Source organism: Carassius carassius, chromosome 44, assembly GCF_963082965.1.
Source record: "Carassius carassius chromosome 44, fCarCar2.1, whole genome shotgun sequence".
NCBI lineage: Eukaryota > Metazoa > Chordata > Actinopteri > Cypriniformes > Cyprinidae > Carassius > Carassius carassius.
Window position 1 is genome coordinate 2,998,210 of NC_081798.1, and position 25,602 is coordinate 3,023,811.

Here is a 25,602-nt window from a genome sequence, read left to right on the forward strand (position 1 = left end):
AATCGTTGTCTAACTAACCCATTAGTTCTACTTATCCCTGGGTGACAAGCCATATTAGAACAATGACCCCACTGAACAACTTCGGACCTTAACTCCTCCGGCACAAATAAATGGTTCGGTGGGCAACCGGACGGAGGCGTTACCCCTTCTAAGGCCGTCTTGACCTTCGAATCGACCTCCCATACGAGTGCTGAGACTACTAATCTCTCAGGCAAAATACACTCGGGAGTAACGGGACGGGCGGAGGGATCAAAAAGAAGTGACAAAGAATCGGGTTTGACATTTTTGGAACCCGGGCGGTACGATAGGGTAAATTCAAAACGACCGGAAAAAAAGTGCCCACCGAGCCTGCCTGGAATTGAGTCTTTTGGCAGTTCTAATGTATTCTAAGTTCTTGTGATCGGTCCAAACAATAAAGGGAACCCCTGAACCCTCCAACCAGTGACGCCATTCCTCTAATGCTAGTTTGACCGCCAACAACTCTCTATTGCCAATGTCATAATTACGTTCGGCAGGAGATAGTCGATGTGAGAAAAACGCGCAAGGATGTACCTTATCGTCCGAAGCAGCACGTTGGGACAACACTGCTCCTACCCCCACCTCTGACGCATCGACCTCCACCACGAACTGCCGTGTGGGATCAGGGGCCACAAGGATGGGAGCCGAAATGAAACGGTTCTTGAGGTTAGTGAACGCAGCCTCAGCAGCGTCCGACAACCTGAACGGAGTACTGGGAGAGGTCAAGGCTGTCAGAGGTGAGGCTAGTTGGCTGAAATTATGGATGAAACGTCGATTGAAATTGACGAACCCCAGAAACCGCTGTAGGGCCTTACGGGAATCTGGCGATGGCCAATCTATCACAGCCTTAACTTTGTCAGGGTCCATACGTATTCCCTCGGACGAAACAATATACCCTAGGAAGGGGACAGACTGTGCATGGAATACGCATTTCTCCACCTTGACAAAAAGCCCATTCTCAAGTAACCTCTGGAGCACTCGTCTGATGTGTTGAACGTGTTCCTGGAGAGATGAAGAATAAAATCAGTATGTCATCCAGGTAAACATATATAAACTAATCTACCATATCTCTCAACACGTCATTCACGAGTGCTTGGAAAACTCCGGGCAAATTGGAGAGCCCGAACAGCATCACCAAGTACTCAAAGTGCCCTCTAGGGGTATTAAAGGCGGTTTTCTATTCATCCCCCTTCCTGATGCGGACCAAATGATAAGCATTGCGTGAATCCAATATTGTGAATATGGATGCTCCCTGCAACCTCTTGAAAGCTGAAGACATGAGTGGTAAAGGATAGGTATTCTTAATAGTAATGTTGTTCAGCTCTCGGTAGTCAATGCAAGGTCGCAGAGAACCATCCTTCTTACCCACAAAAAAGAACCCCGCCCCCGCTGGAGAAGAGGAAGGACGGATGAACCCAGAGGCTAAGGAATCAGAAGTGTATTTCTCCATGGCCTCCCTCTCAGGAATAGAAAGAGAGTATAACTTGCCCTTAGGCGGAGACTTACCTGAGACTAAGTCTATAGCACAGTCATAGGGACGATGCGGAGGAAGAGAAGCAGCACGGGACTTACTGAACACTTCCTTCAGGTCCAGATACTCAACGGGCACGTTTGGCAAAACCATGTTCTCCTTCTGAAAGACAGAAACGGGGACAACAGAACAAGCAGAAACCAGACAAGACTCATGACATCTTTCACTCCACAATGTGACAGTGTTAGAACCCCATTCCACTCGTGGATTATGTTTGGACAACCAGGGGTGACCTAAAACAATGGGAGCAACAGGGGAGTCCATGAGAAAAAAGGATATGGTTTCTTGATGGTTTCCAGATGTGATCAGTGTGATGGGTTCTGTATGGTGCGTGACGTGAGGCAGTTCCTGGCCATTGAGTGCGGTGACATGGATGGGGAGAGACACAGGAAGGACAGGAATGTTCAAGTGATGTGCACGTGATGAATCAATGAAATTTCCTTCGGCTCCGGAGTCCAGAAGGGCGTGACACTCGTGATGTAGATTCTTCCACCGCAGTTTCACCGGAAGGAGGGTCGATGATGTAGGTGAGGACTTCTCAGCGGAGATCCCACCCGATAGTAGCCTCAAGTTTACTACCGGGCTGGCTCTTTTACCTTGCATTAGTAGATGTTATGAGCTGAGCCTCCATAGTATAAACACAGTCCTTGGGACCTCCGCCGTTCCCTCTCCCTCCGGGACAGCCGAGCTCTACCCACCTGCATGGGATCGTGGTCGTCGACGGGACCGACTGCGTTCTCTCGACTCGAGCGCCCCCTGGCAGGAGAGATGGTAGATCTTAAAGGACTGGGTTGGCGGCCCAAGCGATTAATCCGTGCGTCAACTCGTAAAGCCAGTTCGATGAGTCCATTGAGAGTGGGGGGCAGCTCGAGGAGGTAGATCTCCTGCTGAACACAGTCGGATAACCCATGCAGGAATCTATCCCACTGCGCCGCCTCGTTCAGCCGCCAGGGTGCGGAACTCGATGGAGTAATCGGTGACGGAGGAAGAGCCTTGCCGGAGTTCCGAGAGTCGAGCGGCTTCCCTTCCGGTCGCGGCCCGGTCGAAGACGCTCCTCATCTCCTCAGAAAGGGCGTGGAACGAGGCACAATACGGGTGTTGGTTTTCCCACACCGCCGTCCCCCATAAGGCAGCCTTGCCAGACAGCAATGTGAGCGTAAACGCTACTTTAGATTCATCCGTAGCGAAGGTGCGGGGCTGCAGGGCGAAATGCATAGAACATTTGGTTAGGAACGCTCTGCAAAACGCTGGCTCACCCGCATAGTTCTCCGGTGCCGGAAGTCGCGTTTCTGGCCGGAAGTGGTCCTGGGAAATCTCAGTTTAATGAGATGAGATTAAGATAAATACACAACCAAACAATGATGCTGAGACGACGACACTCCGTGGTGGTGGTGAGGAGGTGAGGAATCCTGATGGTGGCGGAGAGAGGGTGAGTAATCCGAATGATGACGGCGTGTAGACAGCAGGAGAGGATGGCACAGGAACTGCGGGGAATAGAGCCGAAGGTAAATGTCCGTGGCTGAGTGGACGTGCGAAGAGTGGATGAGGTTCAAAGGTAACACAGACATCCAACGCATACAACACTAAAGCATACGGACAGGGAAACCACATTAAACAAATAACAACGATCTCACAAACCCAAGACGTGAGACAAGCCAATATATGGGGATGAGTAATGAGTGACAGCTGTTGCTGATGACAATTAACGGAGACGCCCACAAGCTAATCAGTGCAGACGCGAAACACACAGATTTCACCACAAAGTGCAAACACCCCGAGATCACGGTTTACCAAACGTGACAGTTAGGCCTGTAATTTGCGTAATCTGTAGTATCCAATTTAGTATTTTTAATTAATGGTTGCACTACAGAATGCTTGAAAGATGCAGGAACAATCCCTGATACCAGGCAGCTATTTATTATTGATAAAATGCTAGGCCCAACTACATCAAATGCTTGTTTAATTAATCTGGATGGACAAACATCAAGAGGGGAATCCGATGGCTTCAACTGATCAACTATTATAGCCAATGTAGAAAATTGAAGAAGTTTGAACTGATAAAACAGTAAGGCAACAGGAAGGAGCAGAGGGATCACCAGCTACAGGAGGAATTTGGGATCTAATCTTTTCAATCTTTGACACAAAAAAAAACTCATATAAGTATATTGCATTTAGTGAATGACAACAACAAAAAAAAAGCATAGCGTAGAATTTTTTTAATTTTTTTTTATTTTTTTAATGTATTTAACAACTAGTAATTAATAATAATAATAAAAATGATCATTTGTCATTCATTCATTCATTTCATTTCATTCATTTTATGAATGTATTAAATTAGTTTATACATGAACATTATTTTCACGCTAATTTTTTCCCCCCTGATTTTTCCTGTTCTTGTTCTACATCTATAAGATCTGGTTTGACAGACAGTATTGATTAGTTAATGACTTATACAGCACTACTGTAACTGCAGGGTGTCTATTACAGTCTCTCTCTCTGTTTTATCTCCTGTTAAAAATAGATGTTGTCAACTGTAGGCAAGGGGAGGGGAAGTAGATTAAAACCCTAAAAAGGGCTCTTAAGACGCCGACTTCGGCATCCTTTTGGAAGTTGTTTCTACTTTTAGAAAAAAAGACGAAAAAGTACTTGTCTTTATATCAACCCAAGGAGAGAGAGAGATATGTATATATGTATGTATGTATGTATGTATGTATAGACATGTAAGCCGAAGCATCTTTAAAAATTGAGCCAAGGGCAAAAAGAGAACAGAGTTTAAATCCAAAGTTGCGGTCGTTGTAGAAAACGTGCTTCTATCCTTCAGAAGTTAGTGAGAACGCACACAAGGCTACAACTTCCCAATGCCGATCCTGCTGGGGTTGTGCTTCCAGGTAAAATCTTGTTTTACCCTAATTGTATGTCTCAAGAGTTCAATTAAAAAGCAATAAATGAACATTTGCCCATCTTAAACTAAATCTGTTGCCTTGCTCTCTTTCAGTCGGTAAAATGGTCTGAAAATTGAGGTAAAAGCTATATATAGTCTTAAGAGTATCCTTACATGGGGCGGCTGAGTGAAGGCATTCCCTAAGTGAGTGCATTATTTTTGTTCCTTCAGCAGGAGCTTTCCAACTGCTCTCAGGCTGCTCTTCCAACACTCAAAGCTCTTCTTTTCTCTTGGGGTAAGTGCAGCTTTATTTTGTTAATCTGTTAACAGATACCTTTTGGGAGACATACGCTTCCCAGATGATCATATTGGGTGTATTTCACACACATGATTTCAACTGAATATTGACATTATTGAATTTTGAAAGTCTCCAGTGTTTAGTTTAGAGCTTGAAGTGATTCTGGACTTGAGGTCATTACAAAATGTTTTGAGCCTTCTTTATCTTCATATTAGATGTAGTTCCAAAAATCTTGTTTTGGAATGAGTCACAGTCTACTTTTAAGTACTTTTCAGAGTTCGTTTAAAGCTGAACTGCACAAATCCTGTAGTTTGTTTTGATTCCACATGAGACCTTATGGTCATAGCAACCTGTCGCATTATGTGCAGGTCAAAGGTCAAATCTAAGGTTTTTTGCCCAGATTCTTTTGCTCCCGCTTGGATTTTTGTAGCTCTGAGATGTTTGTGTCCAGTTATTCTGAGGTCAGCTTTTCACTTTCTGCCTGTAATGCGATGCACTTGAGCTCATGGAGCTGCTGATTGGCTGGAATGTGAGGAGAGGTGGTTTTGGTGCTAGTTTACAATAACCAGTAGCTAAAGTAAAAACTGACTCTGGGAATATAGAGTATTTTATATTGCACTGATTTATTTTGGACAGGCAATATTCAGTTTTGGAGTGTATGTATGTTTATAAGGTTATTTCTTTTAGTATTTCGGAATCATTTGGATTTTCAAATCATTCTATATTTGTTTGTGTATTACATGTCTCATTGCTAACCAATATTACTATGTGCCATGATCATATTTAACATTCTTAATGGTTTATTTTGCCCAGTATGATGAATTAGACTGCACAGTGAGTCTCGGTGTGGTCTAAAGGTTTTTTTCAGAGTGTTCCCGACATGCCTGCGAAGGGCGTTACACTTTATCGGCAGGAGCAATCGCAACATCAAAGCTCAAAACATGTTGTCCAACACTCAAGGTATGGGATGCGGTTGCACTGAATTCGAATGGCCGAGCATATGGATAGCTTTGACGTGAATTTGGCTCAGCAGGCCAGAAGATCTGTCCTTAAACACACAGCAGCTTCTGCTTGTGCTAATACCGCTCTCTATGTTGCTTCATAAGAGACCCGAAGGACTAGTGACCTGATTAGACACCCGGGTGTAAAGATGTATATGCAAAGCTAGGGTGCTCTGTGAACAGACTCAACATTACGTCATACATCAGTGGTGAGAAAGGAGAATATACTGCTTGGCATACTGTAGGAAAATATGATAAAAAAAGGCATGGCGCTTAAGCTTTTTGTCTGTCAAAAAAGAAAGTGGTTTGTATTGACATTTTGGGTGAAGAGTATCGGGGGGATTCAGATTTGCTTCAGTGTGGAGGCTGTTGGATTTAGGTTAACAAGCATGAAAAACCGCTTTTACCAAACCTTGCTATACGTTAGAGCAGTGATTCCCAAGCTGGTCCTGGAGGCACACCAACACTGCATGTTTAACACCCCTGATTCAGGTCATCAACTCATTAGTAGAGACTTGAAGACATGAAATTGGGGTGTCACAGAAAGGAAACATGCAAAATGTGCAGTGGTGGGGTGCCTCCAGGACCATTGTTGGGAACCATTGCGTTGGCCCTCAAAAATCTAAGTTTGAGATTTTGCAATAGACTGTAGAATCTAGATCCAGACAGTATATTGTACTTAGCAGAATAGAAAAGGTTAATAGTCATCTAAATCACCATTTTAATTATATTAATAAACATTTTTGTGATCATAATTTGTTTTGAATTGAAGACACAATCAGAGTTGTTAGTCAGGTTTTTGTAAAACTTTGCTGGTGCTGGTGACTGAAATATGCTGTTTAGCGTTTCCTGTTAAAATCTGTTTATTTTCATTTTTGAAGTGACTTTAAAAAGAGGAGGAACAAAGAACTTATTCGTTCACTAATTCATTATGAATGTAACCATCTAAAGTGGTTTAAGTACACATTTTAAAACAATAAAAATATACTTATTTCCATTATAGGTACTTATTTCTACTAATATACACAAAGAATATACTTACTGTAAGTGCAAACTGAATTCTATGTTTCCTGACACTTAAATACTTAATAATCAGAATAAAAAATTTAAAGAAATTATAGTTTGAAAATAAAATAAAAAAAACAATTAGTTAAACTTTAGTGTTTGTTTGTTTGTTTGTTTTTTTGTATAAAGACACTTAGGTATAGGGCATAAAGGCATCTTTATATTTAATTTCATAATAACTTGTGTTTTTAAAATGTGGTTCAAGTGAATGTACCGACAAGTATTTATGGCAAACTAAAATATACATTATAATTCAATTTTAAGCAATGATAACCACTGTATAGTAGGCCCAATCCACAATATACAGTGTGCGGCAATAAACGATGCAATTGATCCTTCAGTAGATGAAACTCAGACTTTCACACAACAGCACAAAGTGTGAAATGTAACAAACTGCTGTCACACAATGCACACATGACTCAAACACTGTTCTGATGTGTACAGCAGGAAATCAAGCTCTCGGGTAGAGAAGAAGGAGCAGGTCCAGGCCTCTGAGGCTATGGCAGAACAAGCCTACACAGTGCCAACCTTCAGGGAGAGGTGAGATTTTATTGGCTCCTGCATCTATTACAGTTCAAAGGGCTATTTAAAGACAGTGTAAGAGAAACCCTGACTCCTGCTTCCATATTTACAGATGACTAAAATGATAATGTCACTGTACTCTTAAGACCTAACCTGTGCATTCTGGAATGTAAATGTTCAGTTTTGTGTCCGCAGGGCTCCTGAAGGCATGCAGGAGTATCAGAGAATGGCGGCTCACTTTGGAAGAGATTTGGCTCAGCTGCAGCAGGAGCTGCACAGGATGAAAGTGGCCACAAAGGAGCAAGTCAACAATATTGAGATTACTAGAGAGGTGAACATCATCCTAATTATCTCTCTTTCTCAAAATACCTCAATGTTCAGCCAAAAATGATCATTCTGTCATCGTTTACTCACCCTCGTGTTGTTATTCCAAACCTGATGGCTTTTTTCTTCTGTGGAGCACAAAAGAAGATATTCTTAACAGTGTTGTGTGTTTTGTCCATACAATGAAGGTCGAAAAGCAGACTTTTTCCTTTATTTTAACAGGTGAAGGGAATGTGGAAGGATTATCCTGCGGAGGTTCCCAAAGCGCCGGACTTCCAGATCAGTCTGAGAGCTCACACTGTGTGGGAAAAGACTCCCGTCAAGCTGTTCTGCACCGTGTCCGGCCAACCCAGCCCTACTGTCAAATGGTTTGGATTCAGTTCCAAAACATTCATAAAACCTACTTTAGTAATGATCTGATAGCTTAATTTAAATTTCAGCAGCATAAACGGTGATATTATTTGAATAATCTCCGTAAAAAGGTGATTCAGTCATTGAATTTTTTTTCATAAAAACATTTAGCTCTAAATTGTTAGTAAAACTTTGCTTCATTCTTGAGGTCCTTTACGTGTTTTCAGTCTCTGCTGTGGTTTAACTCTCCTACTAATCTGGTCCAAATTAAGCATAACTACAGTTTTTCTCTGTATTTGCAGGTATAGGAATAATGTTGCCATTGAGCCCTTGAGTGCTCCTGGAAAGTACAAAATTGAGAACAAGTACGGGGTTCACAGTCTGATTATTAGCAGGTAAGACCTCTCACACTCTCAGTTCACAGTTAAGCCTCTAATAGTTCCTTGTTCCCTTTTTAATTTAGAGTTGATAACAATTAAACAACACCTCAAGTTTCTCTTTATTACACATTTACTGTACCTAAATGAATTAGAAAGAGAGCATAGCTTTAATATTTATCTATCCTTGTGTCTTTCAAAACCCATTTGATTGTCTCTTTCCTGCAACACAAAGTGAGATATCGCAAACAATGTCCAAGCAGCTCTCTTCCATATGAAAATCAATGGCGACCTGTAACATTTATTTTATTAATTTTTTTACAGAAAAAACAAATGCTAGTGAAAAAAAAACTGTTAAGATGCCTTATCATATACTGTGAAATATTAATATATTGTCATTGTTTTTTTTATGTTTTATAATTTATGGTAATGTATAACAGTAAATCTACATTCCCAGAAGTCTCTATAAATGACACATCACATTTGTGTTTTATTTACTTAATTTTGTATTAGTAATGTATTGTAGTGTGTTTTGAGTTGCATTTTATGTCATTTAGTTTTTATTGTGATGGTGTTTTGTCAGTCACAGCTGACAGGTTGACTGTAGCAAATATCTGACTGTTTTTAACCATAAACTTTAACAATTATACAAGGCCACATCTTCAGAGACTAATTATTAACATTTTAATCTTGTCCTCTCACAAAGATGCAATATCATCTGATTTAATGAAGCTTACAAAGCATACAGATTACTTTTATGGTGCTTTTGGTCCATTTACTTTTACTTTTTGGAATGCGACGCTCTATTTTCCATCTGTAATGATCTGCGAAAATGAATGAAGTACTTGTGAGAGCGACACTTTCCAATTTAGTCCCAGTGAGGTTCATCTTGAAGAAGTCTCAGCTGTTGGTTCTGCTCAACTTAGCAATGTGTCATTCGATCCTGGAACGCCTGACGCCCGTGAAGACTCACAGCAGCTCTCAGAGATCCCAGGCCGTTTGGTCTGACCAGACGCTCATTCATTCTCAGAAAAGCTTGTTGTATGTTTTCCTAAAGCTCTCAGAGAGATATCAAATCATGCGGAAAAAATCAAATATAATCGGTGTATTGGTCAGGACAAACGTCTCTTATGCATTGCAAAGGAAACGGAGTGGCTCTAAAATAGTCCACAGGGACTGAAGGTCACATTTCGGTGCTCTATTCTCACTCCTTCAAGGACAGCAAGGCATGTCTGAGTCAAGCACACTGTGGTCGTGTGAGATCATGTTCCGGATGCAAAGTCTCTCCACTCGTACCAAATAGTTCTTGAAAGAAGAGCATAGAGAGCATTTCCACCCTGTTAAATAAAAATTAGACTGCTTTTACTCTCCCCTGAGGCATCCTAGGTGTATATGACTTTCTTCTCTCAGACGAATCCAGTCAGAGTTATATTAAAAGTTGTCTTTGATCTTTCAAGCTGTTTCAATGGGTGTTGCAGTCCTTCAGTCCAAAAGACCTGAAATTAAAAGCACACCTGAATTTCGAAAGGCACTTATGATAATTCTCCTTAAATTTTTGGTTAGAACACCCATTTATTTACATTGAAATTGTGTTGTTTGGTTGCAGATGTGCAGTTACTGATTCTGGAGTGTACAGTGTTGTGGCAACCAATCCGCATGGAAAGGCCACTTCCAAAGCTACTGTCTGCGTCAGGAGTGAGTGTGTCTTCTTTTCTCCTCATCTTTTCTCTTCTCTTTTGGTCTTTCAGTCATTTTCCTTGCTTGTCTTTCCATGTAGGGCCACTAGAGGGAGGAGAGCTCTCCCATCTGCCAGGGCAAGGTGAGATGGAGCTTGCATTTGGCTGAAGGACCTTACTTGAGATCATGAGCCATAAATATGTTCTGTTCTGTATGGAAAGCCTTGATAAGACATGGAGCAGTGTTACATTTTTCCCAGGGTTCATTTGTGCTTGTAAACAGAAGGCAGTGTGGTAAACTTCTCCTAGAGCTGTCAATTATACAAACAACATGTGTTCATAGTTTCTGAATCCTAAGTAATTCTCATAGATCCTCAAATGACTTGACAAACTGGGTTGCGGAAAAATAACGAACAGAACAAATTGCAATTTTTTGGTGTGTGGAAGTTAATATGAAATATAGGAAATGAGAAATATGAAGACAACAGGATTTACTGTTTCACGGGGGGGATGAAGTTTATATCTTTGAGATTTAAGCGAATGAAATATGGTTGCTAAATATATAAATAAATGTAAAAAGAAACAAACAAAATATAAATGCAATTAAATATATTACAAATAAATAGTAGTACATTGAAAATAAATTAAATACGTAGTCAAATTACAACAAAAACAAAAAACAAAGTTATCTTAAAGTTATTTAAAACAATATATCATCGTATTAAAGAAAATATGTTTTTTAAAAGTCATGGAAAATCTATTTTTTGCAGCTTTAAAATATTTAACACGGTTAGGAATTTGTCATTGTGAGTGCAATCTCTTTAATTAAAAGATCTGATAATAACTCTGCAGCTTTAAAATTTCATGTAGGTTAATCATTTGTAATTGAGCGTACAATCTCTATTATCACTTTTTGAAGTCAACTCAGACGCATTAAAATATAATTGTTCCTATCAGCTTATAATACTCTTTTTTTATTTATAATAAAAAGTCATCTATTGTAAATATTTTTGTCAGCTTTAAAATATTTTATATAAATTAGATTAGAGTGCAGTCTCTATAATCTTGAAAATCAGTCTTGCAAATTCTTTGTGTTAAATATATATATATAAATACGAGGAGTTAACTCAAACACAAAATCATTAGCTAAACAAGCTTTGCACAATCTAATGGTTTGGTTTATTGGTATGGTGGATATCTGACCCATGGGTGGTCTTGGGTTTATATTGTGTTACCTTTAGCTCCTCTCTTCGGCATTCATCCCAGCAAGCTTGAGGTGACCCTGCTGGGGTCATTTGGAGTGACGTTCGGTACCGAAGGACAGTCTGTTAGTCTGGTGGCCAACATGGTGGTGGTGCCTGATCTCCCAAACCTGCCACCCGAGGCCATGTGGTACAGAGATGGTGAGAGGCTGCATTCCAGTTTAGAAGCACTGAAAAACGGTCAACTGATACTAACACTCTGTATTTGTGTGTGTAGATACTTTGCTAGTTCCATCCAGGTGGGCTGAGATGTCAATTGGTGGTGGGGTCGCCAAGCTTACACTTCCTCACCTGAACAAGGATGATGAGGGTCTTTACACTCTTCGTATCTGGAGCAAGGATGGAACTGTTGAACACAGTGCTTACCTGTTTGTTAAAGGTACAGAATATGTGACACATAAGCTAACCATCACTAAAATAACTGTGAGCAAACATATATACTTGTCTGTATTTGATTGACAGATGCCACTCCCACAGTGGCCGGGGCCCCTGGAGCCCCCATGGATGTTAAAGTCTCTGATGTCAACCCAGATTATGTCCTGGTCTCCTGGAAACCTCCAAACACCACCCATGAGGCTCCCATCACTGGATACTTTGTGGACAGGTGAAATTGCGAGTTACAAAGTCAGGAGTGTGAGATTTAAACTTGCAGTTCTGAGAAATAAAGACATAATTGAGACATTTTGTTTATATCTCTCAATTCTGATTTAATAACTTGCGACTGTGTGTTATACAGTCAGAATTGTGAAGTATAAACTAGTGCTGTCAAATGATTAATCACAATTAACCGCATCTAAAATAAAAGTTTTTGTTTACTTAATATGTGTGTGTGTATTTTATATAAATACACACATATACAGCATATATTTTGAAAATATTTACATGTATATATTCATATTAATATAATTTGTCATGTATAAATACATTTAATATATAAACAAAACATATTTTTCTTAAATATATACATGCATGTGTGTGCATTTATAAATATATAATGAATATACACAGTACACACACATATATTATGTAAATAAAACCTTTTTCTTTTGGATGTGATTAACTGCGACAGCACTAGTATAAATTCCTAAAGTATAGACTATAAAAAGTATAAAATATTATATAATTTTTTCTTAGCAAAACTCGCAGTTTTGAGTTTGTATCTCCCAATTCTGAGGGGAAAAATAGGAGTCTATATCCCACAAATCTGACTTTATATTTAGCAATTCTTAAGTCTAAAGAGTTTCAGTATCATGCAATTATGAGACAAAAAATCTCAGGAGCTTCAGTGCAAAAATGGGCATACATGTTTATTATTTAAATATATAATTAAGAGTATTTAAAAAAAATCTTACATACTGTACATCTTTTGCGCCTTGCAGACGCAAGTCAGGAACCAAGGACTGGGTCCAGTGCAATGACTCCCCTGTGAAAGTGTGCAAGCTGCCCATCCACGGCCTGACCGAGGGGGCTTCCTATCACTTCAGAGTGAGGGCTGTGAACAAAGATGGCATCAGTCTGCCTTCCAGGATGTCTTCTGGAGTGACCGCTGCAGAAGTGGAGAGTGATGTGGAAGGTAGGACAAAAAACACAGCACAAAAACAACAGATAAAGACATCTTGCGCTAAAACATGAGCAGCATAACCCACATGATTTACATGAGCTGTTATAATTAATTCAAGCAAAATGCAAGCTTGCATCAGGAGCAAAAAACAAACACAAAAATCACTTCTTCAAGCCCCAGACACCTCTGGCTTTAGTCACGGTAAGTGTACAGGATGCAGCGTTATGCTTTTGCTCCGGATTTATAAAGAATTTTCTCACTTGTGTGATCCAAGTGCCTTTAATACTTCACATTCTTTGTTTTTTCTAATTCATTATATGCCTTTAGTGTCACTTTTGAAATACACATTTCATGAAAGTGTAAAGGCATCTGTACAGGTGATCTTAAAAGGAGTCTAGTGTTTAATATTTGTAAATGCAATCACCAAACCTGATGTAAAATTGAAGTATTATGTTTATGTATTGTGAAACAGTGATTAAAATCGAAGGGAAATATGACATTGCGATTCGACAGGAGGAACTGCAAGGAGGTACTTCAATTTCAGATTTCACTGAGCCATTAATATCATCTTTCTCCATCCTTTCAATCCAAACAAATGCATGCTGTTTCTGTCAAATTAGAATTTAACACTTAATCCATTTTTTCATTCATTCATTTAATCTAGTAAAACGTCAAGGGTGAAACAAAACCTTGATTTTTTGAAAATTTACATTCTGTTTTTTAAGGAAGACAACTCTTCCTTGTGTATTATATAAAAATATGTATGCATATGACCATTGTAACCAAGAATAACGAAAAGCCATGGAATATCCATGGTCCTTAATGATTTTATGTTAAAATTCTAATGAATGGAAGGAGCCCAGTAACTAATCACGTTTTTTTCCCTTTTTAATCATCTGTTTGGCTTCATTTTAAGTAGTCCTGACTTCAAATTTTTAAAAGTCAGGATATTACATGTCATCTCCCAATTAATATTAGGCCATTTAAACTGCAAATTAATTCAAATATATCATTAGAAAATAAATAGTGATGCAGCATGGAGCATGACTTCCAAAAGTATTTTAAGTCAGCTAATCAGACTGGATTGACAACAAGTGCAAAAATGAATAAATAGTATTTATAATAATAATAAATGTTAGATAAGGTTACATATTAAGGGTGAACTTCTAACCAATAATTCTGATTTAATATCATCTCTGCATTTAACCCAAAACATGTGTGTTCCTCAGACTCAATTTAACCAGCAAATAAATAATCTGTTAATTAAATCCACCTAAGTTAAACAAATCCAATTAAATAAATCTCAAAGTATTAAAATATTGTTGTTGTTTTTTCTGCAGTGTGGTCTAAATCCTAAAATGTTATTTACCAGGATATGACCAACTGAATTTTTGGCTGCTATTTGTTTTCTTATACAATTTGGTAAAGTAATCAATACAATATACTGTATGCGCTTCAGTTCTTTCTCTACCGTAGCTTTGTTTGTCAGTGAACAGGTCCAATGTTTTTGCCAGAAATTCATGTTGTCTCAACACATTAGTACTAAGTTACTAACACACTGCACATAAGAGTGTTTATGTAAAGTAGATATTGTCATTTTGTATAAATAAACATCTGATTTATTCCTATTTAGTGTATGTAACAATACCAGGTCCACCAACCAATGTGCATGCTACAGAAATAAACAAAACATATATTGTTCTGAGCTGGACACCACCTAGTCCTCGCGGACGGGCACCTGTCCGGTACCAGATTGAGAAGGTGTGTGTGCACTTTATGATCCGTAAAAATAAATGTTTTTCTCATATAATGTTTAAAATCTATTAAAATATGAATAATGTCAGTTTCTTAATCTTACTAGTTTTCAGAATAAACAATGTTAGATTGAAAATCAAGGAAGTCATGGAATTTGAACATCAAAATGCTATAATCTTAAATGACTAAAGTCTACAATTGTGCTTTGAATGTAGTATTTTAATGTAATACATTATCAGTGTAATAATGTAATGTAATTTTACAGTGCCAGTCGTCATATTTGGTCAAAAGGTTGGGTTTTTAAAGGGGAAACTCTCCATGACTTAGTGTGTAGGTGACAGTCACGTCTGGCAGAGAGTCAACACTGCAGTCCAGCTACGATCTCCCCGTTACCCTGTTTACGATATGGAGGACAACAAATCTTACAGTTTCCGCGTAATCACTGTCAACAAGTATGGCTCAAGTGAGCCATCAGAGCCCACAGCACCCATCGAAAAGGTGGACTCTTATGGTAAGAAGGCTCTAAACTGTCAACCTGTTGTTGTGGTTGTTTAACTGTCAGATGCCAAACTATGTGATATAAGATGTCCAGAAGATGTGCAAAAAATCCTGCAAATGCTTCTTGTATAATGACTTCCATGCTGTATTTTGCAGGGGTTTTTTTTCTAATATTGGTATGTATGTTTATGTTACTACAGCCTTCTGCTTTTTGAAAAGGAAATCTCTTAGCTTGCTAAAAGTCTGAAATATCACTATGATCTTAAATGCTTTTCCACTCCACGAGAAGTTTGACACTGTTGTTGTTTGGCTCACATTTATTGGGTTTTAGTCCCCCCTCATCCCACATCCATCCACCGTAACATGTTCACTTTCAGCACAGCTGGCTTCCACTCCCAGTTAAACCTGTGAAAATATCTCTAAAGGTTGTTGTGTTTTGGTTTTTTGCAGGTGTCCCCTCTGCCCCAGGACAGGTGATTGCTTCTAGAAACACTAAAACGTCTGCTTTTGTGCAATGGGAGGCCTCGAAACATGCTCACAACCTCATGGGTTACTATGTGGATGCCTCTCTGGTCGGCTCCAAAAAATGGTTTCCTTGTAACCACAGGCCTTACAAACACACCAGGTGAAATGCGCACAAAACATCTAGATTTAGTTTAACTTTGTCACAATAATCGCTTGAGAATTCTAAACTGGTTTCTTGAGGTTGGTTTACATTGTGCCTGACCATCTGGATTTACATTTGTCAGGTTTGTGGTCCATGGTTTGGTCCCCGGAGATACTTACGTGTTCCGTGTGCAAGCCGTGAATGCTTACGGGTTGAGCGAAGAATCACAGGAATCTGCTCCTCTCTTCATTGATGCTGCTCTTTGTACGTATGCAACTGTGCTGGCTTTTATAACAATGTTAAAAAAGGTTCTAAATGAAAGGGAAGTTAACAATTAGTTAACCAAAATTGTGATTTATAGTTGTTGGTTTTTTTTAGTGTTTTTTTTCACTGGTCTGTATAGGGCAGTGATCTTGTAGTTTATATTGACACCTACTGGCGTGGATGTATTATCCAAACATTGTCATTTGCATTTGCAAAAATATGCAAATGTACCTAGAATAGAATAGAATACAATGAGCTTTTATTGCCAGGCATGTTTACACATACGAGAATCTTCCACAGTAACAGAATGACAGTAACAGAACAACAACAACAAAAAATTCTAATAATAGACAGTATATATAGTAAAATATTTGAAGTGTAAGTAGCATATTAAAGGTGCATTACATATGAATTGTGTTTTACCGGCATGAATACAAAAGTGGTCTTGTAGTTTATAAAGTTTTTAATAAAGCTCTGTGTTGGTGCCATAAATGCTTGTGTTATCTCATACAGTTGGTGCAGTGGAGTTAGATGTTTATGTAATATATTTCCATTTATAAAGCGATTTTGCACTGATATTTCGTTACACACAAGCCTAATAAAATCAGCTCTAAAGTAAAGTCATGTCAGAGTGAGGTAGACTTATTGTAGGCACGTTTAATTCTTGCCTATTTGTGAATTTGTGTATGATACTGCATCCATAACCAATCACCGAATCTAATGTCACAGAGTCAATGATTTAATCTTGCACCTCATTTTTATTCGATCCACAATGGCTCTAGTCACTCATAATGTATGTGATTGTCAGAGCTGTTATCCATCTCGAATGCTTTCCCCCCTATCTCACTCGATCAGCTACTCCCTCCGCCCCATACGGCATCAGTCTGCTGAACTGTAATGGATCCTCCATGACCCTGGCCTGGAAACGCCCCAAAAACACGGGCGGCTCTAAGATCACATCTTACTACCTGGACAAGCGTGAAGCAGGATCAGTCGACTGGAATGAGGTTGGCCCCAATCCGGCTTTCCACAGGACCTTCACGGTACGCTGTACATCAATATATTTCTTAATATATATTCAAGAACTAATTAGAAAAGTACTCTAAATGTGTACTGTCATTGTGTGTTTTCTGTATTGGTCTGTATTTTTAAACAACTGGATCCAGGTGGAGAATCTGACCAGTGGAGTTTTCTACGAGTTCAAGGTTCAGGCTTCTAACTTGGCCGGAGTTGGCCTGCCATCTCAGCCCAGCAAAGCTTTTGCCTGTGAAGCCTGGACAATGGCTGAACCTGGTCAGTCCCCTGTTTACTGTCCATATAAAGCAAAAGTCCTAGAATCTAAAGATGAAAAATAAAACCTTTAAATCACAGCACCACAAGATCAGACTTTGAGATCAATGCAGTGAGATAAGTGCAGATTTTAAAACCATAACAAGAAACCGTTTCATAGTTATGATACTGTTTTTGAAATCAAATATTTGCATAGCTATGACTGGAAACACTGGCATCCAACCAAGTTTAATTTTAAAAAATAAAGCATATACATAAACCCAAATGGGGGGAAAAAACAGTTAAGCTTCTGTCCTATTCTGTGTCCTTAACTCCAGAAAAATTGGTGTTTCATAATTTAAAACAGTCAATGCAATGTGGGAAGGAAATCAATCAAATCTGCATGTGTGTGAAAAGTGTAATTAAATTAATGCAACTCAACACTGTTCATATATGGAGGTTGCACAGCAGAAAATACCATCTCGTCTAAGTTCATAATTCCTCTCTTTGTTATCAGGCCCAGCGTATGACATTAGTTTCTGGGAGGTGCGTGACACCTCCGTCCTGGTGCAGTGGAAGCCTCCTGTGTACAGCGGAGACTGTCCCATCACTGGCTACTTTCTGGACATGGCTAAGAAGGGCTCATCTGATTTTACCACTGTGAATGCCGAGCCGATTGGGCATTGCTACTTGAAGGTAACACACAAACCCCTCATTTTGTTACAGAACTCTGGGATTGGGACATGTCTGTGATATGTGAAATACATATTCAGATGATTCTGATCTGTAGGTGGCTGGACTAGAGACTGGAGCGTCGTATGTGTTCAGAGTGCGGGCTTTGAATGCTAAAGGTGTTGGAAAAGCTTCAGATGTGTCCGATCCTGTATGTGCAAAAGCACTGCCAGGTATCTGCAATACTGTATTATTATCAACTGGAAGCACTTTACAATTTATTTTGTAAATTTGATTAATTTAACGATTACTGATAATTTAACGATTAACAGATTAAACAGTAGGCTTTGTTCTTCTATTATTCAGCTTTTACAATTTGTGCAAATACTGAGTTAAACATTCTAATTAGTAAAATAAAATAAGGCAATCACTTCAGTTTTTGAAAATTTTAAACAATTGTATTACAATCGAAAAAATAGTTGTACAATATTTTTGACGTTCAGAATGAGATGGCAAAGACATTCTCATTCACCATTTAATAAACTTTATGAAAAAGCAACTCATCATTCTGTCTCACAAATCCCTTTGTAAATCATAATAATAGTATGTGATGATAAATTTTATTTTTGGAGAAATTATTTTATTCAAAACATTAGCTCTCTTAAAACACCTTATAGTGTCATAATAATCTAAACTTTACAGAGCTAGATTTAGCTTTAATCTATACAAACCTAACTATAACTTTATTGTAATGTATATTTATTTATTTTTGCATTCACTAATAAAAATATTTTATATATTCAGTTTGCTCCACGATGGATAGCTGCTTTTTAACATAAAATGAAGTTGTTATTCTAACTGAAAGCATTACTGACGGGTTTTTTTCATACTGTAAATCTGCTTGCTATTAATCAATATGTTTTATAAAGCACTATATAAATAAAAGTGATTTGACTTGAGTGCCGATGCACAGCTCCTACAAATGTATAGACATAACTATGACTAGATGCTTTCTTAACCGCTGTTTTCTCATCGCTGACATTTTTGTTCTCTGCTTATTTTGTTATTTAGAGGAAAACACGCAACACACGGCTGCCTTTACACACCGGCTGTCATAAGTGCCGTGTTTTCTTCTTCTTTTGAATTGCATCCGAGAAGCTGAATTACAGTTTTGCGCTACAGCTCTGCATTGGTCAGACCGCCTTATTGCAGGCCCTTACATTAGGTCAAATGAGATCAAAATGACAGTTCGATAAAAAAAAATTCTTGATAATTTTTTTTGTTTTGATAATGCTGACTAATCATTTCAGCCCTAATCCACATTCATTCTTTAACATAAAGTTTTGTTCCGAACCCATAAAGTAAAAGCAAATAAGGTCAAATTTCATTGAATGGCAAAAAGTGGATTATGATAAATAAAACTCCTTATTTTGATATTATTTTGCATTTTTTTAAGGTACAAAGGAGATTGTATGTGGTGTGGATGAAGAAACCGGAGACATTTTCTTAAAATTTGAAGCTTGTGAAGTTTCCGAGACCTCTCAGTTCACATGGTCAAAGTCCTACAAAGAAATCACTGAATCAAGCAAGGTCTCCATCACGTCCTCTGGAAGACAGTATGTCTGATCTGTGTGGATTTTGTCATTTATTCAGCACAACCTCATGAGAATTTTTAAGTATTGTGCAAGTGAACGAGTTTGCACAGTCTGACTAGTGTAAAAACGTATGATTTGTGGGTAAAATATCACCACCAAGGTCAAAAGATTGTACACAAATGTACATTTGAGATTCATATGAAATTGCAATCAGATTATCAAATTGTAAAATACTTATGAATTGTCATGAGACTGTGTTGCATATATTACATCATTGCATAATGAAGTTCTGTAGCAAAGTGCTCTAAATAAACAAAAACAAGCTGTGTTGTGTTCTGTCAAGCTCTAAGCTTACATTTGTAAATGCTGAGAAGGAGGATTTGGGCGTCTACTCTGTCTCGGTGACTGACACAGATGGAGTTTCATCCAGTTACTCCATCAATGAAGAAGGTCAGAGATTGGATTTAAATATCTCTTTCTTTATTTACTTAAGAACAAGTTTAATTAATACGATACCTGTTTTCTTTTACAGAGCTCAAAAAAATGCAGGAGCTGAGCTATAACATCAGACATCCCAGTGAGTTGCCTGTGGATTGTTCATGGATGTTTTTGGTCATCATTTCTTTAGAAGCTAAGAATGATTTGGTGTTTAAATGAAATACTTTTTTTATCAGTTGTTCCGCTGAAGACGGAGCTGAATTATGAGATTCTGGAGAAGGGTCACGTGCGGTTCTGGGTGCAGGCTCTGAAGTTGTCCTCCTCTGTCAACTACAGGTTCATCGTCAACGATAAAGCCATCACAAGTGCTGAGGTACAAGCCAGCACTTCACTGCTCCAAAATCAATTATATGATATATGACTGTGTTTCAGGATAAACTTGAAACCGTTTACTTTCTTAATTTAAAAAAATATGATTATTATTATTTACAAATAATAATAATAAATAATTTACAAATATTAACCAAAATTAGCCAGTTATTATTTTTGTTATTTATTATTTTTATTATATAATATATTAAAATCAATTATAATAAATAATAAAAACGACAAATAATTAATACACTTAAACTAGTATTATCAATGTTGTTGTTCTTCTTTACAAATGATTATATATTTACCAATAATAACCAAAATTACTTATTATTTATTAGTTTTATTTACTGTTTTTTATTATTTAAAAAATAATTATTATAACATTAGATATCTAAATTTTACACAAATAACTAATAATAATATGCAATTGTCGACATTATTATTATTATTTACAAATAATATTGAAAATCAGCCTGTTATTATTTATTTATTTGTATTATTATTATTTAAAAGTAAATTATAATTTTAAAAAATGCAAATTATTAATACAGTTAGGCTATTATTATGATTCATATTCTTGTTGTTGTTGATCTTTACAAATAATTATATATTTACAAATAATAAACTAAATTAGTTTATTAGTTTTAATTATTATTTTTATTTAATAATTTAAAAAATGTTAAACAAATAATTATAATTTGTTTTATTTGATATTTTCTATTTAATTAATTATAAATAATAATAAAAATGTATATAAGTAATAATAGCAGGCAATTGTTGACATTATAGTAGTAGTAGTAGTAGTATCATTAAAGTCACAATTAAAACCCTTGGTAAAATTATATTTAAAATCATTATACTGTGTGTTTAGGGTTACAAAATCAGCCATGATGTCTCTATTGGAGTCATCCAGATGACTATTGAGCACTTCACCAAGGCCAATGAAGGCACTTACACCATTCAGATGCAAGATGGCAAGGCCAAAAGTCAAAGCACACTGGTTCTTGTGGGAGATGGTAAGGGCTTAACAGTGTCTAAAAGTAAAAGTCAAGTCACAATGCTGCTTTGGGATAACTACACAACTATAAAAACCTGTGTGCAAACATTCTTTGTATTTCTTAATCTTAGCATTCAAAGTTGCTCTGAAGGAAGCTGATTTCCAGAGAAAAGAGCACATCAGAAAACAAGGTTTGTGAAGCAATGTAAATAAAAAACTTTTACCCCATATTGTCAGTATTGTTTGTAATATGTGATCAGTTTGCATTTATGAATCTGTTATATTATTCTGCTTCTCTCAGGCCCTCACTTCTCAGAATACCTGTCTTTCCATGTGACAGATGACTGCACAGTGATGCTTGTGTGCAAGGTAAATGCAACCCAGCATTTTAAGGACTATTTCACATTGATAGCAGAGTCTCATATCCTTATTGTTTACACTGTAGCTGGCCAACGTGAAGAAAGAGACAACATTTACCTGGTTTAAAGAGGATGAAGAAATTACTGTTGATGTTCCACCAAACCCAATGTCTGGATCTTGTTCTCTTCCAATTCCCATGGTATGATAACCGGCGCTTATCATACCATGAGAGATCAAAGTTTAGAAAGCATTAACATAAATGCAGCAGCTTATTGATAAATGCAATATTTAACTTGTTTTGTTTCGGTTGTTACTATTTTTTGTTCCACCAGTTCTCCAGAAAAGACCAGGGAATTTACAAAGCTGTACTGGGTGATGACCGTGGAAAAGACACTTCGGTCTATGATATTTCTGGCAAAGGTAACATGAGATATGTATTTCATTACTTTATGTGTGTCATATATACCCAGCTGTTTAAAGATTTATGGTCGTAAAGTTTTTGCAGCAGGGACACATTAAATTGATCAAAATTGGCATTGTTTTCACAGAAATATCATGCAGCACAGCTGTTTTCAACATAAGAAGAAATGTTTCTTGATCAGCAAATCAGTTTATTAGAATGATTTATGATCACTAAGACTGGGTTAATGGTAACTGAAAATTCAGCTTTGCAACTCAGTCATAAATTACATTTTAAAATCTATTCAAATAGAAAACAGATATTTTAAATTGTTGCAACCCATACTGGATATTTTGTCAAATAAATGCCACCATATATATTTGTAAACACTATTTGTCATGATTATAAATTTTCAATTATCTTTTTGTCAGTGTTTGAAGATATCATCAACGCCATCGCCAGTATTGCTGGTATGTTGGTTACTGTCTTCTGATTTTATGAACTGGCTGAAATCATTCAATTGACTTCCATTTTTCAGTATCAATATTGTAATTTGTGTGTTTCGTGATAGGTTCCTCTGCCTCTGACTTGGTTCTTCAGTGCACACCAGAGGGTATCAGACTGCAATGCTACATGAAGTACTACACAGAGGAGATGAAAACTATCTGGTTTCATAGGTACACTCACATAAAGAGAAACCAGACTCAGAATATGCAAATTAGATGATAATGAAATTATATGAGGCATTATATGATAATATAAACTCAAGATCAGAACAGAGTTTGACAGGAGTGTGTGTCGTGTTTGTTGTGGGAGTTGTAGCCAAAGTGACTGACTTTCTTTTGTTGTCCTGGCTTCAGAGAGAGTAAGATCTCGTCCTCAGAGAAGATGAGAATCGGAGGCACATCTGAGATGGCCTGGATGCAGATCTGTGAGCCCACAGATAGGGAAAAGGGACATTATACCATCGAAATTCATGATGGGAAAAAATCATACTCTCGCACCTTTGACCTTTCTGGACAAGGCAAGTGGAAGCTGGACTGCTGAATACTATTGGCTCAGAATTTGACCTAAAAATGGAACTTGGTTTAACATGGTTTAAAAGTTTCTCCAAAACCATTTCAAACGAACACTGGCACATGTGTTTTTATAATGGAGGGTTTTATTCATTGTGTTTGTCATGGACTCTTTTATAATGTGTTACTTACTTCTCACAATGTGTTCCTTCATTCTAACAGCATACACTGATGCCTATGCAGAGTTCCAGAGACTTAAGTAAGACAATCTCCAGTTTATTGCCTTAACTGTTTTTTTTTTTCTTAAAGGGATAGTCCAACCAAAAATGAAAATTCCACCCTCAATGACCCTTAAGACATTGTCCATCTAACACAAATTAAGAATTTTTTTATGAAATCCAAGAGTTTTCTGCATTGTTGAGTAAAGTCATTGTTTTTGTTTTCTTTGTGCACAAAAAGTATTCTTGTAGCATCATATAATTACGGTTGAACCACTGATGTCATGGACTATTTTAGGATCTTCTTGCCACCTTTCTGGGCCTTGGACATGGTACTGTAGATGCGTAGCTGTTTATGCAGGGTCAAAAAGCTCTCAGATTTAATCAAAAATACTTACATTTTTGTTTGAATATGAAAAGGTTTTACGTTTTGGAAAGACATGAGGGTGAGTAATTATTGACTGAATTGTCATTTGGACTATCCCTTTAAGCATCAGCTCAAAAATAGAGCCAAACACTCATATTTTCTCGCTTTCTCTCTTTATTTTATCAGAGCTGCTGCCTTTGCAGAGAAGAGTGAGTATTTCCGAGAACTGTTCTAATGCAACATTAATAGGGCTCTTATCCAGTTCATATTCATGCATACTTGAACTCAGGCAGTATGATAGAGTGTAAAGCTTTGTAAAATGAAAATATTGTCATTAAATCAGCTTAGGAATGTATACAGATTGCAGAATTATGACCCAAATTTACGTACAAATGGAATTTACCAATTTATTATTAAATCAGTGTAATTTTTTTACCTACAACTATTAATTCTTTGAATTTACCTAAGTTGGATATAGTTTCCAAATGTGTTATATGAACTATTTGCCCTCTGTAGACCGTGGTAGAGTGGTAGGTGGCCTGCCAGATGTTGTCACCATTATGGAGAAGAAGGTAGCATGTCTTACTTTTCCCACATTCTCTAGTATATATTTATTTTTAATGCATTTCTATAAATAAATAATGGTCATAAATGATGGATTGATTCATAGAACATCTGCACATACTTTGTGACCTTTCACAGAGCCTGAGTCTTACTTGCACAGTGTGGGGTGACCCCAACCCAGAGGTTACCTGGTTTAAGAATGAGCAGGAGATTGTTACTGATGACCGCTACAAGGTCACCTTCGAGGGCGGCAAGTTCGCCAGCCTCACTATCAATACTGTGTATGTGGAAGATTCTGGAAAATACAGCATCAATGTACGGAACAAGTACGGAGGTGAATTTGTGGAGATCACAGTCAGCGTCTACAAGCAAGGCGAAGACATCCCAGAGCCCAGATTGGGAAAGATGGCCAAGCCCGTCGCTGCCCCCAAGCCAGCTCCACAGTCCGCAAAGACCCCAACCCCTACGCCCTCCGTGAAGTCCCCAACCCCTACTCCACCTCCCTCTGTGAAATCTCCCACTCCAGCTCCTAAATCCCCCACCCCACCCAGATCCCTGAGATCCCCCACCCCACCAAGATCCGTGAGATCCCCCACCCCTACTAAGAAGTAACTAGTAAACCATGGCTTATAGATTCTGAAGATGCATCAAGTATTGATAGATTTTATGTATAGTCTGAAGATGGTGTTTTAGTTTGCTGCAGTAGTCTCCAAATCAGGATCTGTCATAGGTTAAAGATACTTACAGTAAATTATCTGAGGGAAGAGTCCTTTAGGAACAGCTTCAGACTCAGTTTTAACCTTTGAAATGGAGTAAAAAAAAAATAGGAAGATTGTGTTTTATGTATTGCTTTCACAGCCAAATGAATGCTGTTGGGCCAGTCTAAATCATCACAAAGGCCATCACTGTCTTATCTGTCTTTGTTCTGTACCCTACAAATGCTTGTTGGTGCCAATTAAAATCCGCCGTCTCCTCTCTGGAGCGGACCTTCAGTAGTCTGAGTTGAATTTGTCTCAACAGGTCATTCTAAGTTAATTTGATTGAGTGTATTTTGGTTGTTTCTCTTTAATATATCAAAAGCCATTATAATTCCTCTGTATTCAGCATTTGTGAGTAGGCCTATGTTTACATACACAGTTATAATCATGCTACAGTGGATTTTTTGCATAGTCAATTTACTGTCTTACACTTGCATAGTGTGTTTTTGAATATTTAAAGAGTTAAGTAAATGTTTGGTGTACAGGGGCAAGTCCAGTTAATGTGAAGTCATGTTGGCATGAATACCTGCTGGAAGAAACTGCAATCTAGGTCTGTTAATTCCATTTTGTACAAACTTGACA

The 25,602-nt window shown here is 37.7% G+C and overlaps 1 protein-coding gene across 3 annotated transcripts; it reads left to right on the top strand.

Annotated features, from left to right (window-relative positions):
- The first annotated feature begins 4,661 nt into the window (after nucleotides 1-4,661).
- Nucleotides 4,662-25,257, top strand: LOC132126301 (myomesin-2-like). 3 transcript variants are annotated; one of them, XM_059537480.1, is made up of 37 exons: nucleotides 4,662-4,725; nucleotides 5,586-5,688; nucleotides 7,239-7,334; nucleotides 7,512-7,647; nucleotides 7,863-8,008; nucleotides 8,294-8,386; nucleotides 9,975-10,063; nucleotides 10,146-10,187; nucleotides 11,286-11,447; nucleotides 11,524-11,685; nucleotides 11,769-11,910; nucleotides 12,686-12,879; nucleotides 13,340-13,396; nucleotides 14,501-14,628; nucleotides 14,950-15,133; nucleotides 15,571-15,745; nucleotides 15,870-15,991; nucleotides 16,847-17,034; nucleotides 17,158-17,284; nucleotides 17,778-17,956; nucleotides 18,051-18,165; nucleotides 19,389-19,548; nucleotides 19,871-19,977; nucleotides 20,060-20,104; nucleotides 20,202-20,338; nucleotides 21,212-21,356; nucleotides 21,469-21,528; nucleotides 21,639-21,706; nucleotides 21,783-21,896; nucleotides 22,030-22,117; nucleotides 22,529-22,567; nucleotides 22,669-22,774; nucleotides 22,958-23,121; nucleotides 23,336-23,372; nucleotides 23,885-23,907; nucleotides 24,215-24,270; nucleotides 24,401-25,257. In XM_059537480.1, the coding sequence occupies exons 2-37, from the start codon at nucleotides 5,609-5,611 to the stop codon at nucleotides 24,872-24,874; spliced, it is 4,440 nt and encodes a 1,479-aa protein (XP_059393463.1). In that variant the 5' UTR covers nucleotides 4,662-4,725; nucleotides 5,586-5,608; the 3' UTR covers nucleotides 24,875-25,257. The 3 variants fall into 3 exon arrangements, with proteins under 3 accessions (XP_059393463.1, XP_059393464.1, XP_059393465.1); XM_059537481.1 differs by having other exon boundaries at nucleotides 7,242-7,334; XM_059537482.1 differs by lacking the exons at nucleotides 13,340-13,396; nucleotides 14,501-14,628; nucleotides 14,950-15,133.
- The last annotated feature ends 345 nt before the right edge of the window (nucleotides 25,258-25,602 follow it).

Excerpts from the sequence above, each read along its gene's own strand:
- LOC132126301 (XM_059537480.1), top strand. The coding sequence starts at position 5,609 with ATGCCTGCGAAGGGCGTTACACTTTATCGGCAGGAGCAATCGCAACAT. Across the intron at positions 7,335-7,511 it reads GTGCCAACCTTCAGGGAGAG|GGCTCCTGAAGGCATGCAGG; the intron begins GTGAGATTTTAT and ends TTGTGTCCGCAG. Across the intron at positions 22,118-22,528 it reads CTATGATATTTCTGGCAAAG|TGTTTGAAGATATCATCAAC; the intron begins GTAACATGAGAT and ends TCTTTTTGTCAG.